Raw genomic sequence first — 23,923 nt, 5'->3', positions numbered from 1 at the left:
AACATTCTTAATACTTAAGTGAGAAGCTCATGTAGGAGACACATTAGATGTGAATAATTACGAGAAAGCAAAAAGATAGCCAAATTTGAACGTAAACTAATCTGCATTTGATGTCCTAGCAGGATGTCAAAATATTGTGCTTTAAACAATTCATAATTTCTGTTTCATAAACAATACATGCGTCTTGTAATAAAAATCAAAGCAAGTGTACAGATGTAAATATCTGATGTCTATATTCATATTTTGAAAGCATTAGACAAATCTTGTACCATCTGCTTAGAACTGGATCTGATCATCTGTATGGGAACTCTTATGCTGACAAATAGACTATAAACACCTTGGAAGAGGCTTAGCATGATACCAGATGCTTCTCCTTCCCCCACTCCAGTTTGTTCACTTTTTGAGAATGAATAGGGGAAAGGTTGCGCATGCACCCTTCCCTATTGCACACGCACTCAGCCACGTAGTCCTTTGACAACTGTTTTATTGAGCACTTAGCATAGACTTGGGTCAGGAAAGAGATTCACAATTCTAGTAGGGAGACAACACCCAGCTATTTTATGAAGTACTTGTGGACCTTCAGAGCGATACCTGGAACTATCAAGAAAGCTAAGAAGATGGTGGAGGAGGCTATGGGGGAAGACTAGAGGTCAAACTTTGCAGCGGAATGTAGGAACGGCCAAAGGAGTGATAAGAGGCGTGAGAACACGAATTTCAGAGCATCAGGAATTCTTGCTTCCTCACAACTTACATCCTAAGACAAATGTGCCGGTTGACTAGGCATCCCGCCCACGACTGGAACTTGGAAACAGTCAAAATGCTGATGCTGAGTTCAGCCTTCCGACAGTCTGCAAACCCGGCGGAATCCGAGCTGAGGTAAGGAAGGATCCGGGCGCCGAAGAAGGTGGGGTCAAAGGAGGCGGGACGAAGCTGAGCTGGGGGCGGAGTCCCCCGTGCGTGCGCCAGAGACGGTCGACTCTGCCGCTGGGAGCTGACGCAAGTGAGTCCAGCGTGAATTGGTGTGTGAGTACGTCGGCCTCTTTTCATAGGTGGCGGCGAGCTACACACGGCGTTCTGATTGGCTCAGTGAGTACTGAGCGATCATTGGCTGCGGTGGGTCGTCCGGGAGACGACGGGGAAAAGGAGAAGGGGGTGTTGGGCCTGGCGGGCCAAGTGAGGCTGCGGAGCGCTGCGTTCCTCCCCTGGCTGCGCCCACCAGGAGCCGCGGGGCCAGAGCGCCAGGGCTCACGGCACACCTCCCGAAGTTCCTGCGCTGAGTTTACTAACCACGGGCCGGGACCATGGGTTGCTTCTTCTCCAAGAGACGAAACACTGAGAAGGAGTCGCGACCCGCGAACGAGGAGGAGCGGCCAAAGCAGTACAGCTGGGACCAGCGAGAGAGGGTAACACCAGTCTTGTACCCATCCGGTGGGGGGTCCCTGTAGGACCACGCAGTGTTGGGGAGGTGGGCATCCAGCTGCAGTCTGGCCCGACCTCTCTCAACCGCGGGCACCACTTCTAGGGTAAGGGGGCCTGAAGTAGGCTGCCAAGAGGGCTGCAAGGGGCTTTTGAGTTTTGTTGCAACTAAATGGACCCCTGGGGCATTCCCCCCTGCCCCGTACCCTGACTGTTACTGACTTCCCGTCTTAGGATGGACTCGAGGGAGGAGGGAAGGAGCCGGGAATGCCTTGAATCTCAAATCACTTCTTTGGACCGGCCACACCAGCCGGCTTTTTTTGCCCAGTGGTCAGGTTTTCACTTGGGACTGATTCTCATCTCTTTGGCGGCTGGTGTTCTATAGCTGTGTTTCCTTTTGCATGGTCCCTCGGGCGAATTTTCACAGTTTCTAAGGTTAATGTCCAGCTTTGCTCTTCCTCCTCTGCTAGTTACCCGGAAGGAATGCTGAAAATCCAGTAAGTCTTGGAATGCATGTTCGGACTGTAAGGTGAAAGGAACCGGCGTGAGCCTGGCAGTAGTTTACTACTGCTTTACATCAATGAAAATGGCCTTATTTTTACTTTTATAAACTCAAAGAGGCAGAAAAACCAAAGGTCTGAACACATCCGCTGCTCTCTGACGGAACACACCTACTCCTACGTTTCATAACGCTTCCGCTTTCTCCAAAGTTCTGCATTTGTGCTTAACAAAATGCTTTGATGAACTTACCTTAAAAGTGAGAAATTTACTTTAGTAAATATTAAAGACAACCAACTCCTTGCTTGGTACCAGATCTTTACCCCCCCAAAACTACATTATACCAATTTTCTCCTTAATGCTTTGATATCATAGACCTTTCTGGATGAGTTCCAGTCTCCCAGCAGTTTTCATTCCTATACACTTGTTTCTCAAAACGATGTCAGATGTAAGAGCTGGGACGTGTTTTGTTGTCACGGTGAGCCCTGTCTTCCTGTCCCTGGTTCTCAGACCCTACTTGTGTGATGTGGTATTTTAATTCTCTTACTCAGTAGCCAGCATTTGATAATGTCAATATCAAAAAAATCAGCTCATGCTTTTGAGTGTGTGTATAATAGAAGGTAAACTCTTGATGAATTTTCTAGCTAAATGAACCTTCTATAGGAAGGGGAGGTGCTGTGATGTCTTGTAATTTACAGAAAGATTACAACCATTTTTTTAAGTTTGTTGGGTGGGTGGGTTTTTGAAGATTTCTTCAGCCTTAGGTTTTCCGACAGTGCTTAAATTGTCTGAAAGAAGGTCATGTTTTATTTTCAATCGAGCTTGCAGTTTTGAAGTCATATCTCAAATAAAGTGCTTTTATTTAGAGTAGCAGTCTTGTTTCCCCTGACTCATTGTTTTCATAATAAATTGTCTTACAGTTAATCATAGTGTTTGGGTTAGTTGAGATCCCTTGTTAATCCTTCTTTTAGATAAATAGATGTGTTCTGTGATTTTTTTTTTCTTTTGCTCTTTGGCTAAGTAACAGCAGACTCCAGCATCTAAGCATCTCCCCCCGCACCCCCGCCAAATGAGCCTGTAGAAAACTTTGCTTTATAGAACACTATTTGGAATGTACAAGAAACAGTTTTTGACACTGCTCCCAGGCACTGTTATTATAGAAATGTAAGGAATGGATATGCAAACATCAGCTCATGCTTTTGAATGTATATGTAAAACTCTTCATCAATTCAGCTGTCAAAAATCTTCTAACAAAAAAAAATATTCTAACTAAATGAGCCATATATTCTGAAAGCAAGTCAAATTTAAAATTTTTTGGACCATCAGAGAAAAAGAAACATCAGCTTACACTTTGAGACAGTGAAGAACCTCTATTCCTCAACGTTGTCTGTTCTTTTTGGATCTTACTTTAATCGTAAAGGTGCCTCAAGATAGCTTGTTAAGTTTTATACAATTTTAAAGTATTTTTTTAATCTAGTTTCATCCCTCCCATGAGGTCTGTTGGGGCAAGTGTACATGTGTTATATTAATCCAGTTGTACTTTTACTGAGCGTGGTCTTGCTTGCTTGCTCGCTCCTAGAAGACTTTAATTGTACCTTGGAAGGAATCAGATGCCAGTATAACTCAGAGAGCATAAGTGAGATACGTTACATGTATATAACAGAAATGGTTTGCTTTAAAATGTTAGGCTTCAGTAATGTACAGCTTTAAAAGTTACAGCAGACAATGACTATTCAACTTGTAATACTCTTGGTATAAAAGCAAAATGAGTTGTCTGAAAAGTTCCCTTGAAATTAGGAAAAGTGGTATTTAAATGTTTTCCTTAGTTGTAATCGGAGGATCTTTGTTGAGGGGCGTCCCCTGGGTTTGGGGTTTTGAGGTGTATAATTGGGTCAGTCTTAGGGGAATGAGGTGAAGTGAAATGGTCTCAATTAGAAAGAATGTTTGGGAGTGAGTGTTGTCATGACAACCGACATACTGTAGTCAACAGTGGAAATTCATTTTCTGTTGCTGCTGACTTTGAAAGAGAAAAAAAAGCTGATTACACATCTACTACACTGATGTGATGGGAAATATATTTGGCTTGTAAGATCTGTGTTTAAATCATTTGGAAAGAAATGCTTTTATCCTTGCTAACCATCTCTGCTGCCTCGCATAGTTAGAAAACTCAAAATCGTCAGATTTCTCCCCACCCTCCAGGAGCTTACTGGATTTTTTGAAGTTAAAACAAGAAATATTTAGATGCAGATAATGTGCAAATGGGAGGTACAGAAAAGTAGTTTTCACTTGCTGTTATACATGCTAACACTCCTCCTTCTGGATGCTAGAAATGAGGAGTCCTTCTGTAAACAACGATGATGTAAATAAGATTATGTCATAAAGATGAACAATGGATCTCGCAGTGGTTACATTTATTCATATTTGATAGAAATAATGTTAAATAAAAACTCCACATCAGAAACTCAGGTGGCTGTTGTCTAACTGGGCGAAGCAGCCAACTTGTGCATTTCATAGTCCTTGTCTGTGAAGTGCAGCGATGCTCAAGGTCTGTCGGTGATTTAGCGAGGTAAAAGGGCATCCTGAAAAAGAGGGGTTGGACAGTAGTCATCCTCTCTGAGGACAGAAATTGAACCCAAGGTTGCGCAGGACAAAACTGATATAAGACAGATGACAACCCCCCAGAGTTGTTCATCCGTGGAAGGGGAAACTTGTGAAGAGCTGATTTCTGTGTTAAAAACATTCAGACAACTGGATGGTGACTTACTACAGCGAGGTGTATCCGCACTGAGGAGGCTGCTGTTCGTTTGTTTTTGTTTTTGTTTTTAAACTGTGGAAGATTTTGTAGTTATCCATTGCTGTGTAGCAAACCATCCCAGAACTTAACAGTTTTAGACAACTGTATGTATTTATTTTGTTCACAACTCTGCAGTCTGTGTGAGGCTCAGCAGGGTTCACTCTGCGTCAGTTGTAGCAGCTTGAGTGCAAGCTGAAGGATCTGCTTTCAAGACGGCTTAACCACTTAGCTGGCCGGCAGGTTGATGCTGGCTTTTGGCTGAGAGATCAGCAGAGGCTAAGGGCCAGCTGCCTGTCTGTGCAGCCCCGCTTTCTCCAGCATAAGGGCTGGATTCCAAGAGTAAGCATTCTAAGAGGCTGGCAGAAGCTGTATATATATGTGTGTGTATATATATATATATACACTTAAAAGTCTTTATTTATGAAAGAGAGGGGCAGAAAGAGAGAGCAAGTGAGCCCTCATCTGCTTGTTCACTCTTCAAATGCTCAGAATGAGAAAGATCAAGTTGGGGGTCAAAGCCATGAGCTAGAAACTTGATTCACAAAAGTGACATGGAGCCAGCCAGTGGAGCCATTGTGCCTCCTAGAGTCTGCTAGCAGGAGTCTGGAGCCAATAATAGAACACAGAGTGGCTGATGGGGAGCATGGGTACTAGGCTAATTGCTTGCTTGCTCCTGACTAGCTTATTTTTATTTTCTTAAGACTTTTTTTTTTATTGCAAAGTCAGATATACAGAGAGGAGGAGAGACAGAGAGGAAGATCTTCTGTCCATTCATTCACTCCCCAAGTGGCTGCAACAGCTGGAGCTGCACCGAAGCCAGGAGCCTGGAGCTTCTTCTGGGTCTCCCACAGAGTTGCAGGGTGCCAAGGCTTTGGGCCATCCTCGACTGCTTTCCCAGGCCACAAGCAGGGAGCTGGATGGGAAGTGGAGCTGCTGCAATTAGAACCGGCGCCCATATAGGATCCTGGCGCGTTCAAGGCAAGGACTTTAGCTGCTAGGCTACTGTGCCAGGTCCCTCACTAGCTTCTTAAGTGTGTTCTTCCATCACTTATTTTTACTTAAGTAAGTGGAAGCCTTATTTCTTCTCTCTTTTTGTCACTTTGCCTTTCAACTAAATCATTTCTTTTTTTTTAAAAGTTCATTATTTTTACAACTATCTAATTATAGAACATTTTCATCCCTGAAAAAAATGAATCCTTGTACTCAATAGTAGCTCCCATCTATTCCTCTTTCCCCCATTCCTGGAAAACATAAGTTTATTTTGTGTCTCTCTATATTTGCCTATTTTTGACATTTCCTATCAACAAAATCACAGTATGTAGCATTTTGTGACTGGCTGCGCTCAAAGCATGTTTTTGAGTTTCATCCTTATTATAGCATGTATCTTTACTTCTTTTCACCACTTAATAATATTCCATCACATAGGTGTACTGCATTTTATTTATCCATTGATGGCTGTTTGGATTGTTTCTACTTTCTAACTACTGTTGATAATACCACTCTCAACACTTATTTATAGGTTTTTGGGCATGTTTTTCATTTCTCTTTGTTGTATGCCTAGGAGTTGATGTATGGGCTCACATAATAACTGTGAGCTTTTGGAGGAAGTGGCAAAAATCAAACTGCACGATGCTGCATTGCCATCAGCAGTGTAGGAGAGTCCTCATTTCTTCACTGGATGAAGTGCTGATAAAGGAAGCAAAGCACAGGGAGGGAAGGTGCTTGGGGGTGGGTTTGAACTTATACTTGGTGTCTAACTGCACCTCACTGGTAAAGTAATTTTGCCTTTTGAGCCCTTATTTGCTAAGATTCCCTCCATTTCTCTCATTATTTGAACAGTTTGTAAGGGCAGGTAAGCAGTGCTAGCATACGGGCAAATTTTGGAAAACAAAGATCCCTGAGATAAAGATGATTTGGAAGATTCTTTACAGTCCTAAAATTTCCTGTGAGTACTTCAGAATGTGCATAGAAGCATGGAATTTTTAAAAATATATATTTATTTTTATTGCAAAAATAATATATACAGCCAGGAGGAGAGACAGAGGAAGATCTTGCGTTCTGCTGATTCACTCCCCAATTGACTGCAACAGCCAGTGTGTATAACAAAGAGAAATGAAGCCAGGAGCCAGGAGCCTCCCTGGAGTCTCCCACGCGGGTGCAGGGTCCCAAGGCTTTGGGCCATCTCCACTGCCCTCCCAGGCCACAAGCAGGGAGCTGGATGGGAAGTGGGGCTGCCAGGATTAGAACCGGTGCCCATATGGGATCCTGGCGCGTTCAAGGCCAAGGACTTAATCACTAGGCTACTGTGCTGGGCCCTATGATTTGTCTTTTTAAGAATGTCATACAAATGGAATAATAATATGCATTGTCCTTTGAGTCTTTTTTTTTTTTTTTTTTTTTTTGCTTAGATTGCAGTTGCATGGATCAGGAGTTCCTTTTCATTGCTGACTAGTATTTCATTTTATAGGTGTGACAGGATGTTTATACATTTACCAGCTGAAGAGCACTTGGGGTGTTTCCAATGTTAGTGATTATAAATAATGCTACAATGAACATTTTCATCCAGTGTTTGAACATTTCACTTGAATGAATAATTAAGTTGGATTACTGAGTCATTTTGAAATTGTATATTAGAAGTTTCTACGAAACTGCTAATGGGTCTGGTATTTCAAATGTGGTAGCCTAGTGGCTAAATCCTCACCTTGAATGCACCAGGATCCCATATGGGCTCCCGATCATGTCCCATCTACTCCACTCCTGGCTTTGGATCAGCTCAGCACTGACCATTGGGACCACTTGGGAAGTGAATCAGCAGACAGAAGATCTTTGTCTCTGTCTCTCCTCCTCTCTGTATATCTGCCTTTCCAGTAAAAATAAATAAATCTTTAAAAACAAAATCTGCCAAATTATTTTTCAAAGTGCCTATGCCGTTTTGCCCACCAGTTATATGTAAAAGGCCCAGCTGCACCATACCCTCATCTCAGTATTATCAAATTTTAAAAATTTAGCTATTTTTATACGTGTATAACAGGACAGGTGTTGTCGCACAGTGAATTAAGCCACTGCATATGACATCAGCATCCCATATGGGCACCAGTTTGTGTCCTGGTGTCCTGGCTGCTCTACTTCTAGTCTAGCTCTTTGCTAATGTTCCTGGGAAAGCAGTGGAAGATGACCTAAGGTGGTTTGAAGCACCCACACTCCTTTGTGGCTGTATTGGGAATGAATCAGTAGATGGAAAATGTTTGTCTCTTCCTCTGTCTCTGTAACTCTGCCTTTAAAAAAATAAATCTTTGCACCAATCAGTGACATAACAGGCTAAGCCTCTGCGTGCAGCATCCCATATGAGAGCCACTTCCTTTCCTGGCTGCTCCACTTCCCATCCAGCTCCCTGCTTGTGGCCTGGGAAAGCAGTCAAGGACGGCCCAAAGCCTTGGGGCCTTGCACCTGCATGGGAGACCTGGAAGAAGCTCCTGGATCCTGACTTTGAGTCAGCTCAGTTCTGGCCACTGTGGCCATTTGGGAAGTGAACCAGCAAATGGAAAATCTTTCTCTCTGTCTCTCCTTCTCTTTGTAATTTTGCCTTTCCAATAAAAATAAATAAATATCTTTTTAAAAATAAATAATTAAAAATGGGTATTTAATGAAATTTCATTGAGTTAATTTTAATTTCTCTTGTGGTTAGTAATGTTGACCATATTTCTTATGCTTGTTTCTGGTTCATATAACTGGTGAATTGCTAAGTCAAATATTTTCCCATTTTTATTATGTCATTTTTTTCTTTTTCTTTTCCTTTTTTAAAGATTTATTTATTTTTATTGGAAAGTCAGATATACAGAGAGGAGAGGAGAGACAGAGAGGAAGATCTTCCATCCGATGATTCACTCCCCAAGTGAGCCACAACGGCCAGTGCTGAGCCAATCCGAAGCAGGGAACCAGGAACTTCTTCCGGGTCTCCCACACAGGTGCAGGGTCTCAAGGCTTTGGGCCGTCCTCGACTGCTTTCCCAGGCCACAAGCAGGGAGCTGGATGGGAAGTGGAGCAGCCAGGATTAGAACCGGCATCCATATGGGATCCCGGCACGTTCAAGGTGAGGACTTTAGCCGCTAGGCCTTTTTTTTTTTTTTTTAAAGATTATTTATTTATTTGAAAAGTAGAGTTTCAGAGAGAGAGAGGAGTGAGAGCTCTTCCATCTACTGATTTCCTTGCTAAGTAGCCTTAGCAGCCAGGTCTGGGCCAGGCCAAAGGCAGGAGCTAAGAGCTTCATCAGGGCCCAAGCACTTAACACTTAGCAGGAATCTGGAGCAGCTGGGTCTCGAACCAGCACCCATATTGAGTGCTAGCATTGCAAGTAGCAGCTTAACCCATTGTACCATATCTCCAGCCCCCATTTATATTCTTATTTCTGATTTTTTTTTTTTAGTTCTTTGTATATCTTGAATAAAATTTCTTTGTTATATGCATGTTTTCCAAGTATTCTTCCCAATTAATTACTTGTCCTAACAGTGTCTTTTGCAAAGCGGACATTTTCACTTTTGGTAAAAGTCTAATTTTTGGTTTTTTGGTTTGTTTTATGCATTACATTTTTAATTTCATTTCTAGGAAATATTTGCCTAGCCAAGATTATGAAGAGTTCCTGCTCTGTTTTCAAGAAGCTTTATAGCTTTTAGCCTTAGATTTAGGCTCTATGATTCATTTTGTGGTAATTATTAAATATGGTGTAAAGTGTGGTTTGGGCTCCTTTTGTTTTTACATATAGTTGCCCAATTGTGCCTGAACTGTTGTTAATGACTTTTTGTTTCCCGATTTTCTTGGTTGAGTTGCCTTCATACCTTTGTCAATCAATATATATATATACATATATATATATTTGTTGAGCTTTATGTTTTTGCTTGAATATGAAGAGGTGGCAAGGAAAATGTACTTCGAAGTCACACTGCCTAGGTCTGATACGCAGCTCTAGCACTTACTATTAACAGTGCCTTGATTTTATTGTTAATTTTCTTAACAATTCCAGTATGTAACTCTCATAGGAATTCTTCTGGATTGAGTGAATGTTCTAAAGCACCTAGAATGCTACCTGGCACATAGATAGTACTTTTATACTCTTTGAGTCTTTTTTTTTTTTTTTTACAGATTTATGTTTTTATTTTAAGACAGAATTAGAGAGAGATTGAAATTTTCCATTCACCGATTCCCTCCCCAAATAGCCAAAAGGCCAGGGCTAAAGCACACTGAAGAGAGGAGCCCAAAACTCCATTCAGGACTGTCCGGGATGGCAGGGGCCCAAGCACTTGGACCATCTTCTACTGCCTTCCCAAGTACATTAGAGAGGAGCTGGTGGAAGTGGGGCAGCTGGGACTTGAACTGGTGCTTATATGGGATGCCAGCATCACAGGTTGTGGCGTAAGCCTTTCTGCTACACCCCTGCCCCTTACCCTTTGTACAAACACGTTAGGCCTGATGAGCACACGAAAGAGGGATGGTTCAGTCCCTAAAGGCAGGCTGCCATCATAGAATACCACTGGTGGTAAACTTTTTATTTCTCACAGATCTGGAGCCTAGGCTGTCCAAGGTCAAGGTGACAGCAGATTTCAGTGTCTAGTGAGCGCTCGCATCCTGGCTTAGAACCAGCAGTCTTCTTGCCATGTTTTCACATTAGTCTTTCCTCTGAGGGTTTTTCCCTCTCAAAGAGAACGGGAGCACTCAGCATCTCCTCATCTTCAAAGGCATGGATTCATCGTGGGAGGCTCCCATCCTTGTGACCTCATGGAAGCCTAATTATTTCCCAAAGGCTTTCTACCTCCAAATACCATCACGCTGGGGGTTATGGCTTCAACATAAGAATTTGTGGGGGATATAAACATTCAGTTCATAACCTAGGCCAAGCAGATAAAGGCAGCAGTTCAGTTATTTAAAAAGTTAAGAATATATTTTATTTCTACATTTGCAACCAGGTATCTTAACTCCAAATAATATAGTTAAAATTCATCATTTATATACTATACATCTCATATACCCATATTTCAGTTGTCATACAAAAAACATTGTTTAAATTCCTCTGTCAGGTATTACCTGCTCACAAATTTTAATATGTATATTGGTTTGTCACTTAATTCTGAGATAAATATGCATGAATATGCTTTCAAATGTGCAAAGTTAACTTATGCAAAGATACTTTGGCCAGAATCTTGAACACCAAATCAAATCTCCACCCAACCCCCTACCAAATACACAGAATTTTATATGAAAGTTTGAAGAAGTCTCTGGTACAGTGAAACAGACCACAAGGTGAGGCTCAAGACTTCCCCTTGCCCATCGAGTATGCTTTGGTAGCGATAGGCCAAGTCTTGCCAGAGTCCAGCTCCCTGTTGCAGCTCCTGATTCTTTCATCCTGCTAACGAACTTGCTGGGGTAGCAGTAACATGTCAAGCAGCTGGCTTCCTGCCATCTATAAGGAAGTTCTACCATTTGGAGAATGAACCAGGCTATGGGAGCTCACTCGGTGTCTTTGCCTCTCAACTGCGATTTCTTTTCTTTTTTTTTTTTTTTTTAAAAAAAAGATTTATTTTTATTGCAAACTCAGATATACAGGGAAGAGGAGAGACAGAGAGGAAGATCTTCTGTCCAGTGATTCACTCCCCAAGTGACTGCAACGGCTGGAACTGAGCCTATCCAAAGCTAGGAGCCTGGAGCCTCTTCTGGGTCTCCCACATGTGTGTAGGGTCCCAAGGCTTTGGGCTGTTCTTGACTGCTTTTCCAGGACACAAGCAGGGAGCTGGAAGGGAAGCAGGGCTACGGGGATTAGAACTGGCACCCATATGGGATCCCGGTGCATAAAAGGAGAGGATTTTAGCCACTAGGCTACATCTCCGGGCCCCGTGATTACTTCTTAACAAGTGTTATTTTGCAGTACTTTAAAAATTTCAAGTAGGTGGGGCAGGCACTTGTGGTACAACAGGTTAAGCTGCTGTCTGTGATGCCAGAATCCCTAAGAGTACAGTTTGAGTCCTGGTTGTTCCACTTCCGAGTCAACTTCAGACTAATGTGCTTGGGGACTCAGTAGAAGATGGCCTAAATACCTGGGCCCCTGCCATCAACCTGAGACTCAGATGAACTTCCAAGCTCCAGGATTCGGCCTGGCTTAGTCCTGGTCAGAGTCGCCACTTGGGGAATGAACCAGGGAATGAAAGGTCTTTCTGTCTCACAGTGGTTCACTCGCTCACTCTGTAACTGCATTTCAAATTAGTGATTTTAGAATTAGTATGTTTGAAACAGGATCCAGTATTCAAACATTGTATTCTGTGAATGTCTGTTCACTTTTCCCCCTTCTGCCTTTTCTCTTTTGGGAGAATAATATTTTCTTTTTTTTTAAGATTTATTTATTTTTATTACAAAATCAGATATACAGAGAGGAGGAGAGACAGAGACAAAGATCTTCCCTCCGATGATTCACTCCCCAAGTGACCGCAGTGGCCGGTGCTGCGCTGATCCGAAGCCAGGAGCCAGGAACCTCCTCTGGGTCTCCTACGTGGGTGTAGGGTCCCAAGGCTTTGGGTCGTCCTTGACTGCTTTCCCAGGCCACAAGCAGGGAGCTGGATGGCAAACGGGGCTGCCAGGATTAGAACCAGCACCCATATTGGATCCCGGCACGTTCAAGGCAAGAACTTTAGCCGCTAGACCACGCCACTAGGCCCTGGGAGAATAATATTTTCCTGTTCACTTTCTTGCTGTGAAGCAAAGTCAGTGAGATAAGAAACTAAGGTTTGAGCACCAAGAAGTGTGCCTGGCACGCAAAAGGCACTTAATTTATATTTGCCAGGTAATATTAATAATACTCAAAGTCTGTCTTTTATCCCTACAGGTTGATCTAAAAGAATACATATTCAATGGACTGAAGGATGAAACAGTAGGTCGCTTACCTGGAAAAGTAGCAGGACAACAGTTTGTCATTCAAGACTGTGAGAACTGTAACATCTACATTTTTGATCACTCTGCTACAATTACCATTGATGACTGTACTAACTGTGTCATTTTCCTGGGACCAGTGAAAGGCAGTGTGTTTTTCCGAAACTGCAGAGATTGCAAATGTGTATTAGCCTGCCAGCAATTCCGTGTGCGTGATTGTAGAAAGCTGGAAGTCTTTCTGTGTTGTGCCACTCAACCCATTATTGAATCTTCCACAAATATCAAGTTTGGCTGTTTCCAGTGGTACTACCCTGAATTAGCTTTTCAGTTCAAAGACGCAGGGCTAAGTATCTTCAATAATACATGGAGTAACATTCATGACTTTACACCTGAGTCAGGAGAGCTCAACTGGACCCTTCTTCCAGAAGATGCTGTGGTTCAGGACTACGTTCCTGTACCTACGACTGAAGAGCTCAAAGCTGTCCGGATTTCCACAGAAGCTAATAGAAGCATTGTTCCAGTAACCCGGGGTCAGAGGCAAAAGAATAGCGATGAATCATGCTTAGTGGTGTTATTTGCTGGTGATTATTCTATCGCAAATGCCAGGAAACTAATTGATGAGGTAAGGAGACACAGAGGGTAAACAGACCTGCGCTTGATAAGATAAACTCACTGCCCTGAGCACTTCCCTTTGTTTTCAAACTGACTGTTAGAAGTACAGGCCTGGCCCTTGCATCCTCCTAGACATGTCTGTAAACAAGTTTGCTTGGGACTCAAAATACTTTTCCGAAGACACTTTTTAAGAAATGTATAATTCCATAAGCATTCATTAGTCACCTATTACATAAAGTTACTGTTAAGTATATTTTCGTTGATCATAGTATATGTTTTTTTTTTTAAGATTTATTAATTTTTATTGCAAAGTCAGATATACAGAGGGGAGGAGAGATAGAAAGATCTTCCGTCTGCTGATTCACTCCCCAGGTGACTGCAACAGCTGGAGCTGCACCTATCCAAAGCCAGGAGCCAGGAGCTTCCTCCAGGTCTCCCACGTGGGCACAGGGTCCCAAGGCTTTGGGCCGTCCTCGACTACTTTCCCAGGCCACAAGCAGGGAGCTGGATGGGAAATGGGGCTGCCGGGAATAGAATCGGCATTCATATGGGATCCAGGTGCTTTCGAGGTGAAGAGTTTAGCTGCTAGGCTATAGTGGTATATGGATTTGTTTCTCACACTTTTGCTTATCTAATATGCATAATTGATAACAAGCTGGAAATGATGAAAACAAAAACAAAGAAAGGATGAAATATAGTATATGCTTGAGATGGAGATAGACACAATTCTATATTCTCAAAGAATTTCCATTCTTTGTAACAAATAACTTCATCAAAAGCTTTAAAAGTGGTACTACATGGTAGAGCATGGTCTCTTGTAATTACTTAGTGTGGAAATTTCTTTGGAGTTTTAGTTGGTTAAGTGGTAGAAAAGACTTTTGAGAATACAGTTTTTGAACCCTGTTGTAACCAAGAAAGCAACCTCCCTCTAATACTTCTCCTTTTCCTTTGCCCCTATTGCCATGGAAGGGAAGCTGAGGAACAAGGGCTTCCGGTGAGCTCATGAGTAAACAAACGTTCTCGGTTCGGAGCTTCCATTTGTAGAATAACTGGGGCAAAAAAGTGAGGGTCTCCAGAACCAGCAGCGGCCGTGCTGCCTGCCTCACTCAGGAGTCAGCAGTGGGATGTGTTGATTATCTCTTAATCAGGTGCTCTTCGGGAGAATCCTATTTGAGTCTGAAAAATCAAGAATCCAGAAATGGAGACATGAATAGAATCTTCATCAAGCCTGTTTTTTTTTTTAATAGATTTGTTCAATTGGAACATGTCTAAGGAATGATTTTAGGGAAAAAACAATTACTTCTCCATAGCTATATAGTCTACAAAGTAGAAAATCCATGGCTGAAATTTGCAAAGTGTATCTGAGATAGTTCTCAGAATAATAAGGCAAAGTATCATTTAGTGCTTTCATGTTTTACTGTGCCCGTCTGATGAAAGCATGCTATGAATCTGGTGAGATATGGCAAAACATACTTCCAGCCTTTCAGCTTTCTAATCACATGCTAATCAATACCTGAGAGATAAATATTTTGTTATACTATTGTGATTTTTTTTAAAAAAAATTACAAATAGCTTTCAAAAGATATAATTATTTCATTTAAGCTCCTTTTTGGTAGCTAATAAGGAGTGGATATAAATTTAGCATTTGGTACAAATTAAGAAAAGCTATCAAAAGTCTTGCTTCATGAATCTTCAAGATGTTCTTAATGGTTTCACAGTGATGTTGAATGTCCTTGAAAAGAATATGACCAGGAAGAATAAGGTTCTTTAAATGTCCTTATAGAATACAAAATAAACAAAATCCAGCATTAATAACAATAGCCAGCATGGACACGGTGTTTATTATATGCCAGGCACTAATATAAGCACTTTAAGGAAATTACTCAGTAAAGTAGGTTGCATTGTTTGGGAGCATTTAATAATTTTAAATTGTTAACCCTGTTTTCAAATCTTTAAAAGGAGAACTTTTATAAAAATGTATCTTCAATGTTTGGAAAAATACTGAAGATACAATTTCTTTCTTTTTTTTTTTCTTTTTTTTTTAAGATTTATTTTTTATTACAAAGTCAGATATACAGAGAGGAGGAGAGACAGAGAGGAAGATCCTCCATCCGATGATTCACTCTCCCAAGTGGGCCCAACGGCCGGTGCTGTGCCGATCCAGAGCCAGGAGCCAGGAACTTCTTCCAGGTCTCCCACATGGGTGCAGGGTCCCAAAGCTTTGGGCTGTTCTCGACTGCTTTCCCAGGCCATAAGCAAGGAGCTGGATGGGAAGTGGAGCTGCTGGGATTAGAACCATGCCCATATGGGATCTCAGTGCGTTCAAGGTGAGGACTTTAGCCGCTAGGCCACACCGCCGGGCCCCTGAAGATACAATTTTATAGTTCGTTTTAGGTTACACTATCTAAATTATTAGTTCATGTGTCTGGCTATAAAATGGGAGATGATGAATAGTGTAGAAAATCAGAACTAGAAATAGGATTATTTCTCATGTTTTACCTAACCTTAACAGTCATCATCTGGAGGTGACACCCATGTAATTCTCTGCAATTTTCTCAAAATATTTGTTTGAAAGGTAGAACGACAAAGGGGGAAAACACACACACACACACACACACACACACACACACACACACACACACACACACACACACACACACAATCTTATATCCCCTGGTTGCCTGCCAGATACCTTCAACAGCTGGGGCTGGAGCTGGGCCAGGTCCAAACCAGGAGCCAGGAACTCCATCTGGATTTCCCACATGGATAACAGAAACCCAAATACTTAAGCCGTTGTCTGTTTCCTCCTAGGAGCATAAACAGAAACCTGGATGAAAAGCAGAGATAGGGGCCCAGCATGATGCCTCTACTGGCTAAAATCCTGACCATGCACACACTAGGATCCTATATGACCACCAATTCATGTCCCGGCAGCTCCACTTCCCATCGAGCAGCTCCCTGCTTGTGGCCTGGGAAAGCAGTTGAGGACGGTCCAAAGGCTTGGGACCCTGCACCCGTGTGGGAGACCCAGAGAAAGCTCCTGGCTCCTGGCTTCAGATAGGCTTATCTCTGACCATTGCAGCCATTTCAGGAATGAACCAGTGGATGGATGGAAGGTCTTTCTGTCTCTCCTTCTCTCTCTAAATCTGCCTTTCTAATAAAAAATACATATATATTTTTTAAAGATTTATTTATTTATTTTTTTTTTTATTGGAAAGGCGGATATACAGAGAGGAGAGACAGAGAGGAAGATCTTCCGTCCAATGATTCACTCCCCAAGTGAGCGCAACAGCCGATACTATGCCGATCCGAAGCCAGGAGCCTCTTCCGGGTCTCCCACGTGGGTACAGGGTCCCAAAGCTTTGGGCCGTCCTCGACTGCTTTCCCGGGCCACAGGCAGGGAGCTGGAAGGGAAGCGGGGCTGCCGGGCTAGAACCAGCGCCCATATGGGATCCCGGGCGTGCATGGCGAGGACCTTAACCACTGCGCCACCGCGCTGGGCCCATAAAAAAAATATATATTTTTTAAAAAAAGTTCAATAAGCTTTTCTAAAAAATTAAGTAATTATAATGATTCTGTATTTGTTAAGCTACTTTCATTTACTGTAGTGAACTATAGAAATAAGAAAGAATAGAAATAGATTTAAAATCCTCCACAGTTCTGTTCCTTGAAGTCTTTTTAGGAATAATTTTTAATTCATTTAATCTCTACTCAGATTAATTGCAGTTGAACAGCTCTATTACATAACAGTTATGTGACCTTGAGCAAGTTTAACCACAATGATGGTAATCATAATATATATCTCGTAAGAGGGTTAAATGTAAATATATATATAAGGTACATAAAACTGCCTGGAATGTAGTAAGTACTCCATAAATGTCATCTATCATTACTGTGCTATACTCTACAGGCTTATATCATGCCCTTTGATTATTTAATATTTATTTTGAAAAGCAGAGTTATAGAGAAGGAGGGAGAGACAAAGATCTCACATCTGGTAGTTCATTCTCCAAATGCCACAACAGCTGAGAATGACCTGGGCTCAGGCCAGGAGCCTGGAGCGCCATCCAGATCTCTCACACAGGTGACAAGGGCCCAAGCCCTCATGCCACTTTCTGCTGCTTTGCCAGACATATGATCAGGGAGCTGGATCAGAGGTAGAGCATCCAGAACTGTACCCAGTGCTCATGTGGAATGCCAGTATCACAGTGGGTAGCTTAACTTGCTATTCCACAGTCCCAGCCCCTGTACCATACCGCTTAAAATGGACATGGGGGCCATCGTGGTGATATAGCAGCTTAAGCCTCAGCCTGCAGTGTCAGAATCCCATATGAGTGCTGGTTCATGTCTTAGCTGCTCGACTTCTGATACAGTGCCCTGCTTATGGCCTGGAAAGGTAGTGGAGAATGCCCAAAAACTTGGGACCCTACACCCACATGGGAGGCGGAGAAGGGGTTCCAGGCTCCCGGCCTTTGACCAGCCCTTTGGAGAGTGAACCAATGGATGGAATCTGTTTTGCTCTCTCTTTTTCTCTTTCTCTCTCTCTCTGTAACTCTGCCTTTACAATAAAAATCGATAAATCTCTTTAAAAAATAAACTATGTATTGCATGATGGCTCAGTGGATAAATTCTCACTTTGCACACACTGAGATCCCGTATGGGCACTGATTCATATCCCATCTGCTCCACTTTCCATCCAGCTCCCTGCTTTTGCCTTAGGAAAGCAAGAAGATGGCCCAAAGCCTTGGGACTCTACATCCACTGGGAGACCCAGAAGAAGCTCCTGGCTTCAGATCAGCTCAGCTTCAGCCATTGCAACCACTTGGGAAGTGAACCAGTGGATGGAAGATCTTTCTGTGTCTCCTCTCTATAAATCTCTTTCCACTAATAATTAAGTATATATATATATGTGTGTGTGTGTATGTGTATATATATATATATTCACTGGTTTACTCTCCAAGTGGCTACAATGGCTGGAGTTGAGCTGATCCAAAGCCAGGAGCTTATTCTGGGTCTCCAACACGGATGCAAGGTCCCAAGGTCTTGAACCGTTCTCAGCTGTTTTCCCAGGCCACAAGCAGGGAGCTGGATGGGAAGCAGGGCCACCAGGACACGAACTGGTGCCCATAGAGGATCCCGGTGCATGCAAGGTGAGGACTTTAAAATAAACTGAACATTGGGCCCCACGTGGTAACCTAGTAGCTAAAGTCCTCACTTTGCACACACTGGGATCCCATATGGGCGCTGTTTCTAATCCCAGTGGTCCCGCTTCCCATCCAGCTCCCTGCTGTGGCTTGGAAAATCAGTAAGGATGGCCCAAGGCCTTGAGACCCTGCACCTGCATGAGAGACCTGGAAGAGGCTCCTGGCTCCTGGCTTCGGATTGGCTCAGCTCTGGCTGTTGCGGTTACTTGGGAATTGAGTCAACAGACGGAGGATCTTCCTCTCAGTCTGTCCTCACTGTATATCTGACTTTCTGATGAAAATAAAATAAATCTTTTAAAAATAATAAACTAAACATTATTGCACAAGCCTTCCCCATTTTATAAAATCTTTTTTATATTTAATTTATATTTAAATTTTATATTTAATTTATATTTAATTTATATTTAATTTTTATATTAATTAAATGTAATGAACTGTGGTGTTTCATCATGTCAGTGTGCCTTAAACTAGTCTCTTCCTGTGAAGACATTTTCAGGATCACCAACCTAAAATTTCTCTTGGTAGCCTCAATCAAAAATATTTTTAATTGTAAGATTAAAGGGTGATTCATATTATTTGACTCTTAAGAGTGGGTATGACAATATTCATGCATAGCCATCTGGAAGAATCTCATGTACATGATATCTTGTTATAGCACATGTTCAGGGTTAGTGTATAAAGTGCAGTGTTGCATTTAATAAAGAAAACTACTAGAGTAGAAAAATATTCAGTCTCAGAAGTTCATTTTAAAATCTAAATGCAATTTTATTTTCCACAGATGATTGGTAAAGGTTTTTTCCTAGTCCAAACAAAGGAAGTGACTATGAAACCTGAGGATGCTCAAAGGGTTTTTCGAGAGAAAGCAGCTGACTTCAGTCCTCTTCTGAAAAAAGGTACCTGTGGAATGATGGGATACTTGTCAAGTTCTTTTCTTTTTTTTTTGTCTGTAAACATTCATTTTATATATCCAAAAAGCAAAGTAACAGGGAGGGAGGGACGAAGAGAGAAGGGAACCTTTCATTCATTATTTCATTCCCCAGATGGCCAGTGTAGCCCAGGCAGGGCCAGGCTGAAGCCAAGAGCTAGGAATTCCATTTGTGTCTCCCAGCATGCTTGCAGAGGCCCAAGTATCCTGGGCCATCTTCTGCTGCTTTTCCATGTACGTTAGCAGGGAGCAGGGTCGAAGCAGAGCAGCCAGCACTTGAACTGGTGCTCCAATGTGGGATGCTGACATCACAGCTAGTGGCTTAACCACTGCACTACAATGCTAGCCCGGTGATTATTTTCTTAATTTGTTAATTTTTAAAAAAGATTTATTTATTTTTATTGGAAAGGTGAATATACATAGAGGAAGAGAGAGAGAAAGATCTTCCATCCTATGGTTCATTTCCCAAGTGACTGCAATGGCTGGAGTTGAGCCAATCCGAAGCCAGGAGCCTGGAGCCTCTTCCAGGTCTCCCATGCAGGTGCAGGGTCCCAAAGATTTGGGCCATCCTTGACTGCCTTCCCAGGCCACAAGCAGGGAGCTGGATGGGAAGCGGAGCTGCCGGGATTAGAACCGGCGCCCATATGGGATCCCGGTGTGTGCAAGGCAAGGACTTTAACCACTATGCTATCACGCCGGGCCCAATTTATTAATTTGACTTATTATTACTTTCAACAGTTCTCTTATGCTGCTCAGAAATTTCCAAATTTCACATCATCCAGGAAACTCTGTCAAACTACCAATTAGACATTAAGGGTTTTTTTTTTTCATATTACATGTTCTTAGTATTTTAAAATAATATGATTATGTTTTTATGGTTTTTAATTATTATATTGCTGTACCTTTCCCTGTTGCATACTGAGTGAACATTTCATATTCCGTTTCTGGAGTGGCAAAGCAGCTGACTCAAGCTCTTTCAGCCTTCAGTGTGCTTTGGTCCTATTGGGAAGGAAGGAAATGTAAACAAAGTAGTATAGTATTTTTATGTATTTAAAACCAGAGGACTTGAAATAGATCATGGAAAAACAAGTTTATTTTGGTGTAAATTATTTCTAAAAATCTTTACAAAATGAAGTAGTTGTCAAAAAGCTCAGAATAATCAGTATTGTGAAAAAGCTGTGCATGAATTTCAAGTTTTTACACCCAAATAAACATATATTTTAATTCAGTTTTCCATATCATTAACTTCTCATGTGTTAGAAATTGTTTTCCCCCACGGGTGAGTGCCGCCAGCGCATTTCACAGACTGGGTATATGTCTGCAGAGAGGAGAACTGAAGTTTGTGTTCCCTCCTAAAGGGTTACTCCCTGCCTCTCCGTGTCTCAAGATGTGCTGATCCGAGAGATGACGCACAGATTACTATGTAGTTGTTCTGAGCAGGGACATTGCCCAAGGCTCACCAGGCTTTTATTGATTTATTGAAAAAAATATGAACAGAAATATGCAGTGCTGAGTAAGCGTACCCTAGAGATCGTGGATATATATATATGTTTTTTTATGTAGAAATGAATTCTAATAAACTGTAAAGACCTATATGAAAATGGGCCCAGCACTATGGTTCAATGACTAAATCCTCACCGTGCTGGTGCAGCATCTCATATGGGTGCTGATTCAGCATCTCATATGGGTGCTGATTAGTGTCCTGGCAGCCCCGCTTCCCATCCAGCTCCCTGCTTGTGGCCTGGGAAAGCAGTCGAGGACGGCCCAAAGCCTTGGGACCCTTCACCAATGTGGGGGACCAGGAAGAAGCTCCAGGCTCCTGGCTTCGGAGTGGCTCAGCTCTGGCCATTTTGTGGCCATTTGGAAAGTGAACCATTGGATGGGAGATCTTTCTGTCTCTCCTTTTCTCTGTAAATCTGATCTGCCTTTCCAATAAAAATAAAACAAATCTAAAAAACATTCCCTATACCCTACATGAAAATGCTGGAGGATGGTTTAGATACTTCTAGTTAGCAATGCTGAATATAACTCAGCTGTTAAGTGTTAATATAGTACTTCATGTACTTTTGTGGTTACAAAAGCGTATTTCCTGTGGTACAGAACGTGAGTATTCATAATGAAATTTTCCAAAATGTGAGGTCATTTTTTTTCAAATGTTGAAACCCTTTGAGTGCTGACATGACACACCTGACCTCATGTGATAGGTCAGAGACAAAACACAAGAGCACTAAAATATTGTATAAATTTACCTGTGTAAGGGATACAGGAGACTTGAAAAAAATTTATGGAATTAAGATAAACTTTTTTGCTGCAAGAAAATTTGAAATTTCTGCTTTTTTATAATATGTATTTTCCATGGAATTTTTATAAATCCCTCATATATGAAATGAATGAATTTTGAATTTAAACTTGAGTGTTATCCCCGTCCCCAAATCTCATTTTATATATATGCACATAGTTCATAATCTTTTAAAAAATGCCTAAATCCAAAAACTGTTCTGATCTCAATCATTTTGCATAAGGGATTTTCAAGCTGTATAAGGAAGTCATGACCTGATTCTTTTGATACAACCATGTCTCAAGATTTTTTTTCCAAAGATTTATTTATTTTTATTGGAAAGGCAAATATATAAAGAGAGGAGAAGAGACAGAGATGAAGATCTTCCATCCGTTGATTCATTCCCCAAGTGACCGTAATGACTGGTGCTGAGCCAATCCAAAGCCAGGAGCTTCCTCTGGGTCTCCCATGCAGGTGCAGGGTCCCAAGGCTTTGGGCCATCCTCAACTGCTTTCCCAGGCCACAAGCAGGGAGCTGGATGGGAAGTGGAGCTGCTGGGATTAGAACCGGTGCCCATATGGGATACCGGCACATTCAAGGTGAGGACTTTAGCTGCTAGGCCATTGTGCCAGGCCCTCAAGATTTTTAAAATTCTGGATCAACATGAAGTTTTGGAAAAGATTCTTTAAAAGTCTTAACAGCATTTGCAAAACAAATGAAATAATAAGTGCAGTGGTCATCCTAAAGTATGACAGGTAGGAATGAAACGAGTATGTCTAAATTCTAAGTGACGTTAGTAGAGTAGTTGTCATGGATTACTGCGCAGGCCAGCAGTGGGCATGTGACATAGCTACTAAGGGGCTGCTTGGGATTCCCACAGCCCATGTTGGAGTGCCCAGGTTTGAGTCCCGAGTCCATTTCTGATTCCAGGTTCCTGCAAGCACATGCCCCAGGAAGCGGTAAGTGATGGCTCAAGTTATTGGGACATTGTCCCCAATGTGAGAGACCTGGATTGAGTGTGTGGCATTGAACTGGCCCTGCCCCTGCCCGATGCTACTGTGTAAATGGTGAAGAGAACCAGCGGAGTGGACATAACACTGTCTCTCTCGTCTATACCTCCCAAATAAATAAAAATTTAGGGAAAAAGAAAAATTTGTCTAGCCAGATATAAGTGTCTTCATTTAAATAGCAATATATTCCACATGGAAGAAATAAAATGCTCTGTTGGTACAAAAACAAAAACTAAAACCAATGAACAGATATTACAGGAATTTAAAAAAACATAAATAAGTCTGTAAAAACATGCCCATAGGAAGCAATCAAATCTGGTTAGCTCATGTCAGAAGTTGCAGGAGCAGTCACTAAATTTGAGAGAAATTTTATTAATTTAATGTTTCATTAATTATTATTTTTTTGATGATTTTTACTTAGTTGATTAGGGTGATAAGGGTCATGTGTTACAGGAAGCTGGGTGAGATCACCATTTCCACATTTTCCCTTCCTGTATCTGGGGGAAGGGGGCAGGTAAGGGGAGAAGCCCTAAATACCTCTGTACCTTGGGATGGAGGACAGCTACTCAACACTGCCCCAGGGTCCCCAATGGGGGCATGCTCTGAGGGTCCTGCTCAAGTAGTTTTGATAGTTTAACAGTTCCAAATTACTGCCGATCTCGTCACTCCAAGCACAATGAAATCTCTCCAGAATCCGCTGTTTGACATAGTCCACCTTAGAGTCTCCGTTTGCCCAGAAAGTCACTGCCAAACATGTGGCAGGGTTAGTTGATAAATTTGTTCTGTCCTCAATCTTTTATTGTGGTACCAGCTGTCCTCTGCAGACTCAAATGTACTGCCACATCCTCTATGTGCACCTGAATGGGCCATCCACTGCTCCAACTAAGCCACTGAGGTGGCCCAGCTCTAACACGTGCACTCCACAGTCAGAGCATGGAACCTGCAAGTCTCTCCATGGTTGGGGTTCTGAGTCCAGCAATTCCATTGGAGGGATCCCCAAAGAAACTTCATCTGAGGTGATCCCAGACCTGAATCTTGTGTGTGCCTGCCAGTACAAGGGCCGGCACAGTCCATCACCCCATTCAGCTTATGTACACGCTGTTGGTTTCAATTGCTGGCTCCGTTCTGTCTGCAGCCCTGTCTTTTACATAAACAAAATGGGTGTTGCAGCCCTGCCTGATCCTGCCCATCACACACTCATGTACACTAGAGGGAGCTGCAGCCTAGTCGGATCAACTCACAGTAACCCCCACCAGGCCTGCTCCCTGCCCTGGTTCC

At 42.2% G+C, this 23,923-nt stretch overlaps 1 protein-coding gene across 1 annotated transcript in view; it reads left to right on the top strand.

Annotated features, from left to right (window-relative positions):
• The first annotated feature begins 1,150 nt into the window (after positions 1-1,150).
• The window catches only part of RP2 (RP2 activator of ARL3 GTPase), a 44,309-nt gene continuing 21,536 nt past the window's right edge, over positions 1,151-23,923 (top strand). Inside the window, exons 1-3 of the mRNA XM_040999505.1 lie at positions 1,151-1,403; positions 12,573-13,238; positions 19,211-19,325. Coding sequence (XP_040855439.1) covers positions 1,302-1,403; positions 12,573-13,238; positions 19,211-19,325 — 883 coding nt within the window. The 5' untranslated portion in view covers positions 1,151-1,301. The remainder of the gene's footprint in view (positions 1,404-12,572; positions 13,239-19,210; positions 19,326-23,923) is intronic.

This window comes from Ochotona curzoniae, unplaced genomic scaffold (assembly GCF_017591425.1).
Source record: "Ochotona curzoniae isolate NIBS_2020 unplaced genomic scaffold, NIBS_Ocur_1.0 contig_1274, whole genome shotgun sequence".
In the NCBI taxonomy this organism is placed as follows: domain Eukaryota; kingdom Metazoa; phylum Chordata; class Mammalia; order Lagomorpha; family Ochotonidae; genus Ochotona; species Ochotona curzoniae.
Note: the sequence above shows the minus strand (reverse complement) of the source record. Positions and strands in the feature narration are given on the sequence as shown.